Raw genomic sequence first — 12,480 nt, 5'->3', positions numbered from 1 at the left:
GTCCCCCTCCCCTCACGCTGACAGTCCCCTCCTCTCACACTGACCGTCCCCCTCCCCTCACACTAACAGTCCCCCTCCCCTCACACTGACAGTCGCCTCCCCTCACGCTGACAGTCCCCTCCCCTCACACTTACTCCCTCCTCTCATGCTGACTCCCCCCCTCACACTGACAGTCCCCCCTCACAGACAGTCCCCTCCCCTCACGCTGACAGTCCCCATCTCCTCACTCAGACAGTCCCCTCCCCCCACACTGACAGTCCCCTCCCCCCACACTGACCATCCCCTCCCCTCACACTGACCGTCCCCCTCCCCTCACACTAACAGTTCCCCTCCCCTCACGCTGACAGTCCCCTCCTCTCACTGACAGTCCCCTCCCCTCACACTGACAGTCCCCTCCCCTCACGCTGACAGTCCCCTCCCCTCACACTGACAGTCCCCTCCTCTCACTGACAGTCCCCTTCTCTCACGCTGACAGTCCCCTCCCCCCAGACTGACAGTCCCCTCCCCCCAGACTGACAGTCCCCTCCCCTCACACTGACAGTCCCCTCCCTCACACTGACTCCCTCACACTGACTCCCTCGCCTCACGCCGACAGTCCCCTCCCCTCACACTGTCCCCTCGCCTCACGATGACTCCCTCCCCTCACACTGACAGTCCCCTTCTTTCGCGCTGACAGTTCCCTCCCCCCACACTGACAGTCCTCGCCCCTCAAGTTGACTCCCTCCCCTCACGCTGACTCCCTCCCCTCACGCTGACAGTCCCCTCCCCCCACTTTGACAGTCCCCTCCCCCCACTTTGACAGTCCCCTCCCCCCACTTTGACAGTCCCCTCCCCCCACTTTGACAGTCCCCTCCCCCCACTTTGACAGTCCCCTCCCCTCACACTGACAGTCCCCTCCTCTCTCGCTGACTCCCTCCCCTCACGCTGACTCCCTCCCCTCACACTGACAGTCCCCTCCTCTCTCGCTGACAGTCCCCTCTCCTCACGCTGACTCCCCCCCCCACACTGACAGTCACCCCCCTCACATTGACAGTCCCCTTCCCTTACACTGACTCCCTCCCCTCACACTGACAGTCCCCTCCCCTCACACTGACAGTCCCCTCCCCTCAAGCTGACTCCCTCCCCTCATAGTGACAGTCCCCTCCCCTGACACTGTCAGTCCCCTCCCCTCATGCTGACTCCCTCCCCCCACACTGACCATCCCCTCCCCCCACACTGACCGTCCCCTCCCCTCACACTGACCGTCCCCTCCCCTCCCACTGACCGTCCCCTCCCCTCCCACTGACAGTCCCCTCCCCTCCCACTGACAGTCCCCTCCCTGACACAGACAGCCCCCTCCCCTCACACTGACTCCCTCCTCTCACGCTGACTCCCCCCCTCACACTGACAGTCCCCCCTCACAGACAGTCCTCTCCCTTCACGCTGACAGTCCCCATCTCCTCACTCTGACAGTCCCCTCCCCCCACACTGACAGTCCCCTCCCCTCACACTGACCATCCCCTCCCCTCACACTGACCGTCCCCCTCCCCTCACACTGACCGTCCCCCTCCCCTCACACTGACCGTCCCCCTCCCCTCACACTGACCGTCCCCCTCCCCTCACGCTGACCGTCCCCCTTCCCTCACGCTGACCGTCCCCCTTCCCTCACGCTGACAGTCCCCTCCTCTCTCGCTGACAGTCCCCTCCTCTCTCGCTGACAGTCCCCTCCTCTCTCGCTGACAGTCCCCTCCCTCACACTGACAGTCCCCTCCCTCACACTGACTCCCTCGCCTCACACTGACAGTCCCCTCCCCCCACACTGACAGTCCCCGCCCCTCAAGTTGACTCCCTCCCCTCACGCTAACTCCCTCCCCTCACGCTGACAGTCCCCTCCCCCCACTTTGACAGTCCCCTCCCCCCACTTTGACAGTCCCCTCCCCCCACTTTGACAGTCCCCTCCCCCCACACTGACAGTCCCCTCCCCCCACACTGACAGTCCCCTCCTCTCTCGCTGACTCCCTCCCCTCACACTGACAGTCCCCTCCTCTCTCGCTGACAGTCCCCTCCCCTCACACTGACAGTCCCCTCCCCTCACGCTGACAGTCCCCTCCCCTCACGCTGACTCCCTCCCCTCACACTGACAATCCCCTCCCCTCACGCTGACTGTTCCCTCCTCTGATGCTGAGTCACACCCCCTCCCCTCAGCTGATACTCCCCTACCCAAAGTGACACTCCAACACCTCCTTGCCCTCACGCTGACACTAACCCCTCCTCTCCCCACGATGACACCACCCCCACCCCATCCCAAAGCTGACACTCCACCCTGCCCTGACACTTACCCCCTCCCCTCACTTTGCCCTTCCCCTGCTCATGTGTACACTCCGCCCTCACACGAACTCCCCTTACGCTGATGCTCCCCCTTCCCCTCAAACTGGCACCCCCGCTTCCTTCTTCTGACCCTCCTTTTCCCCCCCACCTGCCATGCACATGCTTATCAAGGACATCTCTACCTCTATCAATGGCCAGCAAGTTTTGTGTTGAATTAGTTTGAAGAATAACAGTCTGTATATAACCATGCAATGAGCTTTTGACAGAAACAGGACTGGTATTGTGCCGCAGAGCTTGTGTGGAATTGTTTTCCACTGAGCATTCCGAAGGCTCAGTAACAGAGTCCATGGTCTCTGCAAACCCTCAGAGAGCGCTTGATAAGATTCCATTAGACAAGTTAGCTGTAATATTGAGAGGATATGAAATTGGAAGCAAGCTTCTCACTTTAATCATACAGAAGATAGGTGACAGTCAGTAGCGCTACCCTAACTCACTGGATCTGATTGCTGACATCTCCGAGTGTCCTGTATTGGAAGGTTAGCTTTTCACTTCTCAAAATTCACTGAATTCATCCAAGTCAGTAGGCAGCACCGTGTTAGGTGCCACACCAAAGAGGTGAAAGCTATACGGGGAACTGCAGCTGCTGGGAGAGGGCAGGACCTCCTGAGGGATTATACTTGTCTGGATGAGTGCAGCTCTAACAATGTATCAGAGGCTGAGTACCATCCAGGAAGGACCAAGCAGTCCACCTGATTTGGTAGGCTATCAATCCGCTTCAACCTTCACTTCCTTCACCAACGGTGCTCAGTGGCAGCAATATATCCCATCTACGAGATGCACTGCAGTAACTCACTGAGGCTCCTTAGACAGCACCTTCCAAACACCTGACCTCAATGAGGACACAGATATCAGATCCATGGGATCCTCGCCGTTGTAAGTTACCCTCCAGACCACTCACTGTCCTGACTTTGCCACTCCTTCACTGTTGCTGGGTCAAAATCCTGGAATTCCCTCCCTCGGGGCATTGTGGGTCAACCCAAAGCAGTGGTTGAAGAAGACAGCTCACCCCCATCTTCTCAAGGGGCAACTAGGGCCAGGCAAAAAAACACTGGCCCACGCACCTACTTCCAATGGAAGAATTAAAAAAGTGGAAGGCCGGGTAAGGACTGTGTGTGCCAGGAGTGCCCATCAGTGCCCGGGGTGTATGGGAAATCCACCAGGGATCCCAGTCCAGAGCCACATCCACCGTGATTGGTGCTACACAAGGACGGAACCAGATGGTTTCTCTGCTGTATCGGTGGAGAGTTCCTGTCAGCATCTCAGCTGAGAATGAGGGAGGGTTAGGGGAGATGGCTCAGGCGAGGCAGTTAAAGGCCGGGGAGGGGGCTAGTTCACAAGGGGGGGCTCTGTTTCCACTCAGAGTAAAGTCAGATGTATTTCAGAGTCCTGCCTTTCTGCACAACATCCGATTTGCTTTCAGCTGTTCAAGAGGAGAGGCAACGGGGGAAGGAGCGAAGTGACAATGAACTGGAGCCCAGCAGCAGCATCAATGACGACATGCCAGTGGAGAAAATTCTAGAAGCAGAACTAGCTGTGGAACCAAAGACAGAGACATACGTGGATGCCAGTCCAGGAAATTCGGTGGGTAATTCCCTTCCACCTCTCTTTCTGCTTAACGTAAGAACTAAAGTGAAACGTTGTTTTAACAAAAGCATTGTGCACTTTTAATTATGTTGGCGATTGCTTGTCTCCCAGTCGGCCTGCTGTCAGTCACAACGCTCCCCTGTATCAGTTGTCAGCAGGGAGTCTTTTTGAGGTGTGATCTCCCCAGTCTATCTGTGAACCAACCTGGGGGAGTTTGCTGTCATTCTCATTGCTCCCACTTTGCCAGTCTTGTCCAGCCTAATACCCCGTCAGCACAGGCTTCCTCCACAGTGTGTGATGATGAGTGGGGTCACAGTGACGTGTTGTCATGAGACTTAGTCCCTTTCCACAACTTTACTGCTGCCTGGTTAGGTGCTAAGAATGTGACGTTGGGGCTAGGTACCACAGTGACCTTGGACCCTGGCTTTGGGTTGAACAAGGGTAGGACTGATGAGGTGATGTTTTCCACCTTCTGCTGACTGTGATTGATGGGGACATTGTTGAAGAAGCTTTACTTATAAATTAAAAGTGTAGAGCGAGCTTTCCTCTGTAGCTAACCCCGTGCTGTCCCTGTTCTGGGAGTGTTTGATGGGGACAGTGTGGAGGGAGCTTTACTCTGTATCTAACCCCGTGCTGTCCCTATCCTGGGAGTGTTTGATGGGGACAGTGTAGAGGAGGCTTTACTCTGTATCTAACCCCATGCTGTCCCTGTTCTGGGAGTGTTTGATGGGGACAGTGTAGAGGAAGCTTTACTCTGTATCTAACCCCATGCTGTCCCTGTCCTGGGAGTGTTTGATGGGGACAGTGTAGAGGGAGCTTTACTCTGTATCTAACCCCGTGCTGTCCCTGTCCTGGGAGTGTTTGATGGGGACAGTGTAGAGGGAGCTTTACTCTGTATCTAACCCCGTGCTGTCCCTGTCCTGGGAGTGTTTGATGGGGACTGTGTAAACAGAACTTTACTTTCAGTTAAAAAGAATAGTCAGAGTCTTATTCTGTAGCTAACCCTGTCTCTTACCTCTTCTGAGCTGAAAAATGTGTCGCTGGAAAAGCGCAGCAGGTCAGGCAGCATCCAAGGAGCAGGAGAATCGATGTTTCGGGCATAAGCCCTTCTTCAGGAATCTCTTCTGGGAGTGTTTGATGAGAACAGTGTGGAGGCAGCTTTGCTTTCTTTCATTTTGAAAGATTGGAGGAAGCTTTTCTTTCAGTTTAGAAGAGTAGAGGAAGCTTCGCTGTGTATCTAACCATGTGCTGTCCTTGACCTCGAAATGTCCTGATGGAGTCAGTGTTGGGAGAGCATTACTTTAAGTTTAAAAGAGTAGAGGAACGTTTACTCTGTATCTAACCTCGTGCTGTCCCTGTCCTGGGTGTGTTTGATGGGAACAGTGTGGAGGAGCCTCTATTTTATATCTAATCCAGTGATGTCCCAGTCCTGGGGTGGTTTGATGGGGATGGTTTAGAAGGAGCTTTACTATGTATCCAACCGTGTACACTCCCTGCCCTGATGGTGAGTGTTTTGGAAGGTATATCTGTGTCTCCATGCTTCCATATTCTTACCTTTCTTTCTGTGCATGTTTATGTATGCCTGTCTCCCATGCCTGTATATACCCATGTATATTGTCTGACGTATGTGTGTGTGAGAGAGCTGCAAAACAAGAACACAAGAATTAAGATAAGGGGCTGGCCATTTTGTCCCTTCGATCTCCTCTACCATTCATGGCTAACCTAACTGTAACCACAACACCATTCTCCTGCCTACCCCCAGTAACCCTTTGACTCCCTGATTGATCAAATATCAATCGCACCTTGGTTTTCATTCATGGGATGTGAGCCTGGGTGACTGCTCAAACATTTATTGCGTGTCCATAATTCCCCTTGAGAAGGTGGTGGAGAGCTGTCTTCTTGAACTGCTGCAGTCCATTTGGTGTAGGGATTCCTGCCGTACTATTCAGGAGGGAGTTCCAGGATTCTGCCCCAGCAATGCCCCAGGGTGTTATACGGTTTGGAGGGAAACTTGCAGATGGTGATATTACTATGTATCTACTGCCCATGTCCTTCTAGGTGGAAGTGGTTGTGGGTTTGGAAGGTGCTATCTTAAGAAGTCTTGGTAAATTTCTGAAATGCATCTTGTAGATGGTACCGAATATACATAACTGTAGCTATAACTGTGCGTCAGTGGTGGAGGGTGTGAACAATTGCGGATGTGGTGCCAGTGAAGCAGACTGCTTTGTCCTGGATGGTGTCGAGCTTCTTGAGCGTTGTTGGAGCTGTACCCATCCAGGCAAGTGGGGAGTATCCCATCATACTCCTGACTTGTGCCTTGGTGATGGTGGAGGGGATTTGGGGAGTCAGGAGGTGAGTTATCCGCGGCAGGATTCCTAGCCTGTGAGCTGCTCTTGTAGCCATGGTACTCCTAGTTTCCAGTCAATGGTAGTCCCCAGGATGTTGATAGTGGGTGTTTCAGTGATGGAGGTTGCATTGAACCTCAAGTGGAGATGGTTAGATTCTTCCTTGCTGGAGATAGGCATTGCCTGGTACTTGTGTGGTATGAATGTAACTTGCTACTTATGAACCCAGGCCTGAATATTGCCCAGGCCTTGCTGCATGGACTGTTTTAGCAGCTGAGGAGTCTCGAAAGGTGCTGAACATTGTGCAATCATCTACAAACATCCCCCCCCCATCTGACCTGGTGGAGGGAAGGTCATTGATGAAACAACTGAAGGAGGTTGGGCCTAGGACATTCCCCTGAGGGATTTCAGAGGGCGGTTTAAGAGTCTGGAGGCCACTTGTAGGCCTAAACAATGAAGGAAGGCAGATTTCCCTCCCTCAAGGACGTTAATGAGCCCAATACCTTTATGGGTGGCATGGTGGCTCAGTGGTTAGCACGGCTGCCTCACAGCACCAGGTTCGGTTCCAGCCTCAGGCAACTGTCTGTGTGGAGTCTGCACATTCTCCCCGTGTCTGTGTGGGTTTCCTCCGGGTGCTCCGGTTTCCTCCCACAGTCTAAAGATGTGCAGGTCAGGTGAATTGGCCATGCTAAATTGCCCGTAGTGTTAGGTGCATTAGTCAGAGGGAAATGGGTCTGGGTGGGTTACTCTGCGGAGGGTCGGAGTGGACTGGTTGGGCTGTTTCCAAACTGTAGGGAATCTAATCTAATCAAAACACTCAACAAGTGCCTCATCATAACACTATTTTTTAATTCCAGACTTTCTCAGATTTGAATTATGTGGAATTCATACCTGGAGTAGCCAGAATATCTTCTGGGTCTCTGAGTTATTGGCCAAGTGTCAATACCACTATGTTATTGCCTCCCCTAATATATCCCCTTAATACGTTCACTACCCTAGCCCCCACTGCATGCAGTGCAAGAAATTTCCACAGTCGTTAATAACCCTGTTTGAAAACATTCTTCTTGTAGAATCCCTACAGTGTGGAAAGAGCACTGACCTTCTGAAGAGCACCCACACAGGCAGCCACCCGAGGCTGGAATCGAACCCAGGTCCCTGACATTGTGAGGCAGCAGTGCTAACCACTGAGCCACCATGCTGCCTCATCTCTGAATAAATGTGAAAGCTGTTTTTTTTTTAAACTGTCCCCTAAATCTGGACTCCATTACAAAGAGAGATACCCTCACCACATCCGCTCCACCAGGTACCCTCGGGATCTTCCAAGTTTCATTAAGGTTCATCTGAACGCCATAGGGTGTAGGCCCAACCTGTCAAACCTTTCGTCATCGGATAACCCTTTCATCGAATGAGCCTCGACTGAATCACTTCTAATGCATGCGTGTATGCATGTGTGACTATTAATTTGTATATGCATGCCACCATGCATGTACATCTATGTCATAGAGTCATACAGCACGGAAACAGACCCTTTGGTTCAACCTGTCATGACGACCAGCCATCCCATTCTGGCCTGGTCCCATTTGCTAACATTTGGCCCATTACCCTGTAAACCCTTCCTATTCATCTACCCATCCAGGTGCCTTTTGAAATGTTGTAATTATACCTTCCTTCATCACTTCCTCTGTGTGCATGCATGGACGCACTTTTCTGCATCTGCATGCGTGCACCAGAGCATAAAATAATTATTATGAGAGCTCCTGCAATTTTCTCAGAGGCTATTTGTTCTCCCCTTAATTTGTTTATTACCTGATGCAGTAACATTATCTTTTGTATTGTGTTGACATATGGGATATGCGTACTTTGACCAGAAGAATTTATCAGTCCCTTCAATAATTATTAACACCCCTCCCCAATTCGATTTGAGGCTTTGACCCCCAAAAGTTCGCAATATTTAAATTGCCTGAAGACCATAGGCAAAAGATTGCAACAAAAGTAGGTAACTTTCTTACGCAGAGGGTTATGCGTGTCTGGAATGAGCTGCCAGAGAAAGTGGCGGAGGCTGGTACAATTACAGCATTTTAAAGGCATCTGGATGGGTATGTGAATAGGAAAGGCTCAGAGGGATATGAGCCAAGTGCTGGCAAATGGGACTAGGTCAGATTGGGACGTCTGGTCAGCGCAGACAAATTGGGCCAAAGGGTCTGCTTCCGAGCTGCATAACTCTATAATTGACATCTACTTCTACGCACAAAAAGACATCATTCTAAACTCACCTTCGGTAGAGCGAATTGCTCCTTTTTGTTCAAATCGTGTCTCTTTCCATCTCTGTGAAGAAACGGAACAGCGAAAGCCACCCGAGTGTGATAAAAGCGTGCCCTGCAATTTGTCTGAACTGAATTAAAGTGAAATGGCCACTTAACAAAAAACCTGAGGGGAAGTGTCCCCCACTGTGCCAGGTAATAGGCTAATTTCAACATTGCTCGGCTCACTGCCCTTTTGTGTTCTGCTCTCAGTTTCAGAAATCATACGAAAGGGAAATAATTGAACAAAACACAGCACCAACTGACTACAAGCCAATTGCATGCAAACAGAAACAGAAATTTCTGGGAAATGAAAGTGCCCACCCTCTTTCTCCCCCCCCCCCCCCACCCCCCACCACCACACACACACCCACACACACTGTCTCCCAGGTTGGGCTCTGCTGATTTCAACAAATTTGAAGTTGGGTTAAATTGAATTTATGGACAAAGTGAAGACTGCAGACGCTGGAGTTCTCTGCTGTCCTCACTATCTCCTACATTCCTGATGAAGGGCTTATGGTCAAAACGTCAACTCTCTTGCTCTCCGAATGCTGCCTGACTTGCTGTGCTTTTCCAGCACCGCACGTTTTGACACTCAATTGAATTTAAGACTGTCATCCTTGTTCAGATGAAAGTTGAACTGAATCTCGGTCCCAAAACCCTCAGAAAAATGTAGCAAAACCTCTTCAGGAATGATGAGCAGGACTGAAAGGCTTAAATCGCAAACAGGGCTGATATAGACTGGGCCTATTCTCATTTGAGCACGGAGGATTATGGGGCGATCTGCTGGAGGTGTTTGAAAGGGTTCGAACACAGAAACACTCCTCTGGTGAGGTCATGGGGAGTCCAGAGCAAGGCGGTGAAATCTTGAACCAGGCTGTGCAGGAGTAATGTCAGGAAGCAGGTAACGGTAAATTTGCCATAGTCCCGGAGGGCTGCTCTCTCAATAGAGAGGGGTGGATGAGCAGTAGTGGTTTCAGCTGAGGGTCACCATGCCTCAGGCAAGGGGGCGAGGTTGAGAAGGACAGTCTTTGGTGGTGACCTCAGCTGGTGCAGGAATTGAACCCATGCTGTTGGGGGTCACTCTGCATTGCGAACCACCCGCCCAGCTCACTGAGCTGACCCAACCCCAGGAAACGCCTCTTCACGCAAAGGTGAATTGAAATCTGGAAATCTCTCCACATGAGAGCTGGGAGCCAGTTGGTCAGTTCAAAACTGAGATTTGAATAGTTCTGAAATGAGGATCCCATCATCAAAGGTTTTCATCGTGTCATCATCAGGACAAGAGCAGGCACTCCATGTTTTCAAACTAGCACAATGGTTTACACTAGAGGAGGAAGGCAGGCTGACCAGTTGGCAAAGTCGAGTCTGATTGGCTCAACGGTCATCGATGTTGTAAAAACCCTTCTAGTTTGCCAATGTCCTTTAGCAAAGGCATTTGCCCTTTGAAAAAGTCACTCATGTTCAAGGGCAGTCAGAGATGGGTGATAAATATTGGGGACCTGCACACCTCATGGAGGAATATTTAAAGACCAAGAGTTATACTTTATGTTATGAACAGAAGAGACCTGAAGAGGGTAACAGCACTGAGATATAAAGGAAATGTTGTACCTGTGCAGAATACAAATGTTTAAATCTGGATGCCATTTGTTCCTGGGCCTTTGCTAATTGGATTTTAATGGGACACAGATTAAGGAAGGTTTAGTTCTGAATCTCTTATACACGGCTCCATTAACAGCTAATTGTATTTTAATGGTACCCATTGGAGGACCAATCAGATGAATGACGCTGAGCCGAAATACTGCAGATGCCGGAAGTCTGCTGTTAAAATGGAAGTGCTCATGGTATGCAGAAGATGCTGTGGAGAGAGAAACAGAGATTTATCATTGCAACCCGATGACCCTACACAATGCTGTCAATGGTAACAGGTTTTCCATTTCTAAGCTGGTAGATTTGTTCAAAGGAAAGGAAAACCAAACAAGAACTCTGTATTCATGCAGCAAGAACTAAACTAGAATCTCTGAGAAGCAGCTTTCTATGTTCTTTGAGGTTGCCTAACAGTTAACTGTGGGCGATCATGTGGAATGGTCACTGTCAAGCGAAGCCTTCTAATGTACACCACTCCTAATTATCCATTACCACGAAGTCACAAGCAGGGTCGATCAAATTAGATTCCCTACAGTGTGGAATCAGGCTCTTCGGCCCACAAGTCCACACCGACCCTCCGAAGAGTAACACACCCTCTGACCATTTCCCTCTGACTCATGCACCAAACACTACAGGCAATTTAGCATGGCCAATTCACCTAACCTGCACATCTTTGGACTGTGGGAGGAAACAGGAGCAAACCCACACAGATACGGGGAGAATGTAAAAACTCCACACAGACAGTCATCCAAAGGCTGGAATCGAACCTAGGACCCTGGTGCTGTGAGGCAGCCGTGCTAACCACTGAGCCACCATTGCTGCCCACAGTAGGTCTGCAGCAGAGTGTGAGGGGCAAGGCCATGGCTCCCTTGACCTATGGAACTGTGCAAGTCTCTGTAAGTTACATATCCGGAGTGAGTCGCCATCTTTCAAAACCCCATTGGAACAGAAACACACGGAGGTGAATGAACCTGTGGGAGAGGGATTGGGAACGCCAGGACAGAAGATGGAGAGATTTCAGAAAATGGAGTGTTACTACAGGGAGGGGAGATGAGGAGGTTATGGATGGTTGTCACAGGGGCTGCTGAATGTTGGTATGTAGAGCATCCCAGTGGTTACAGGGAATGTTGGAATGGAGAAATTCAGTTAGGAATAGGACAGGATAGGTCACGCTGGGGTTGGGGACTGTCAGAATAGGGGTGTGAGGATAAGGATGATCGATGACAGTAATGTCACGGCAGGGATGGGGAATGTCAGGATAGGTGTAATATGGCTCAGGGTGGGAAATGTCAGATTGGACGTGAGGAACGTTGAGATAGGACTGGAGAATATCAGGATAGGGAATTGGGAATGTCAGGATAAGCGTGGGTTGATGATTGGGGAGATGTGGCTTGGAGGGAAGATTGGGGCGATGACCGATACAAGGGACAATTTGACCAAGGGAGGTTGAGTGGGGAGGATCTGTGAAGTGGCCAGTGAGAGAAGGGAGCTTATCACGGGTGGGAGGGGTGCACGTTACCAAAGAGAGTTTGACAAGGCCCCATAATGTCAAGAGGAAGAGTAACGGTGAGGTGATGGATAGGATGCATCGCTTTAAAATATAACTTTTTTTTTTAAAGTCTTCAGTGGGAAATTGAGGAAAGAGAGTTAAAACCAGGCAAGTTTGCGAATTATTTTACAATTCAGAGTGGTAACAGTGGACAGTCGGTGAGAGTTGAAACTGTCATAGTCTAGTGTCAGCAAAACAGCACATCACCGCCCTCTGATGGCTACACTCGGGTTGACAGTTAACAGTTGACATTAAAATGTGGTCACATGTACAGTTCAGGGTCATGTCAACATAAAGGTAATCCACGCATCAGGAGTGACAGTCGAGTTATGTGAAGTGTTAGGGCAGTGTTATGGCGTGTGTCCCGTGTCAGGGCAGTGTTATGGTGTGTGTCCCATGTCAGGGCAGTGTTATGGTGTGTGTCCCATGTCAGGGCGGTGTTATGGCGTGTGTCCCGTATCAGGGCGGTGTTATGGCGTGTGTCCCGTGTCAGGGCGGTGTTATGGTGTGTGTCCCATGTCAGGGCAGTGTTATGGTGTGTGTCCCGTGTCAGGGCGGTGTTATGGTGTGTGTCCCGTGTCAGGGCGGTGTTATGGTGTGTGTCCCGTGTCAGGGCGGTGTTATGGTGTGTGTCCCGTGTCAGGGCGGTGTTATGGTGTGTGTCCCGTGTCAGGGCGGTGTTATGGTG

The 12,480-nt window shown here is 50.9% G+C and overlaps 1 protein-coding gene across 6 annotated transcripts in view; it reads left to right on the top strand.

The window, feature by feature from the left end:
- Window positions 1–12,480, top strand: part of LOC140479597 (retinoic acid receptor RXR-gamma-A-like) — a 334,953-nt gene that overhangs the window by 226,137 nt on the left and 96,336 nt on the right. For all 6 annotated transcript variants that reach the window (XM_072573426.1, XM_072573423.1, XM_072573422.1 and 3 more), the window contains one exon: window positions 3,788–3,948. In XM_072573426.1, the coding sequence (XP_072429527.1) occupies window positions 3,788–3,948 (161 nt within the window). The remainder of the gene's footprint in view (window positions 1–3,787; window positions 3,949–12,480) is intronic.

This window comes from Chiloscyllium punctatum, chromosome 7 (assembly GCF_047496795.1).
Source record: "Chiloscyllium punctatum isolate Juve2018m chromosome 7, sChiPun1.3, whole genome shotgun sequence".
In the NCBI taxonomy this organism is placed as follows: Eukaryota; Metazoa; Chordata; class Chondrichthyes; order Orectolobiformes; family Hemiscylliidae; genus Chiloscyllium; species Chiloscyllium punctatum.
This window is presented reverse-complemented; position numbering and strand designations above follow the sequence as displayed.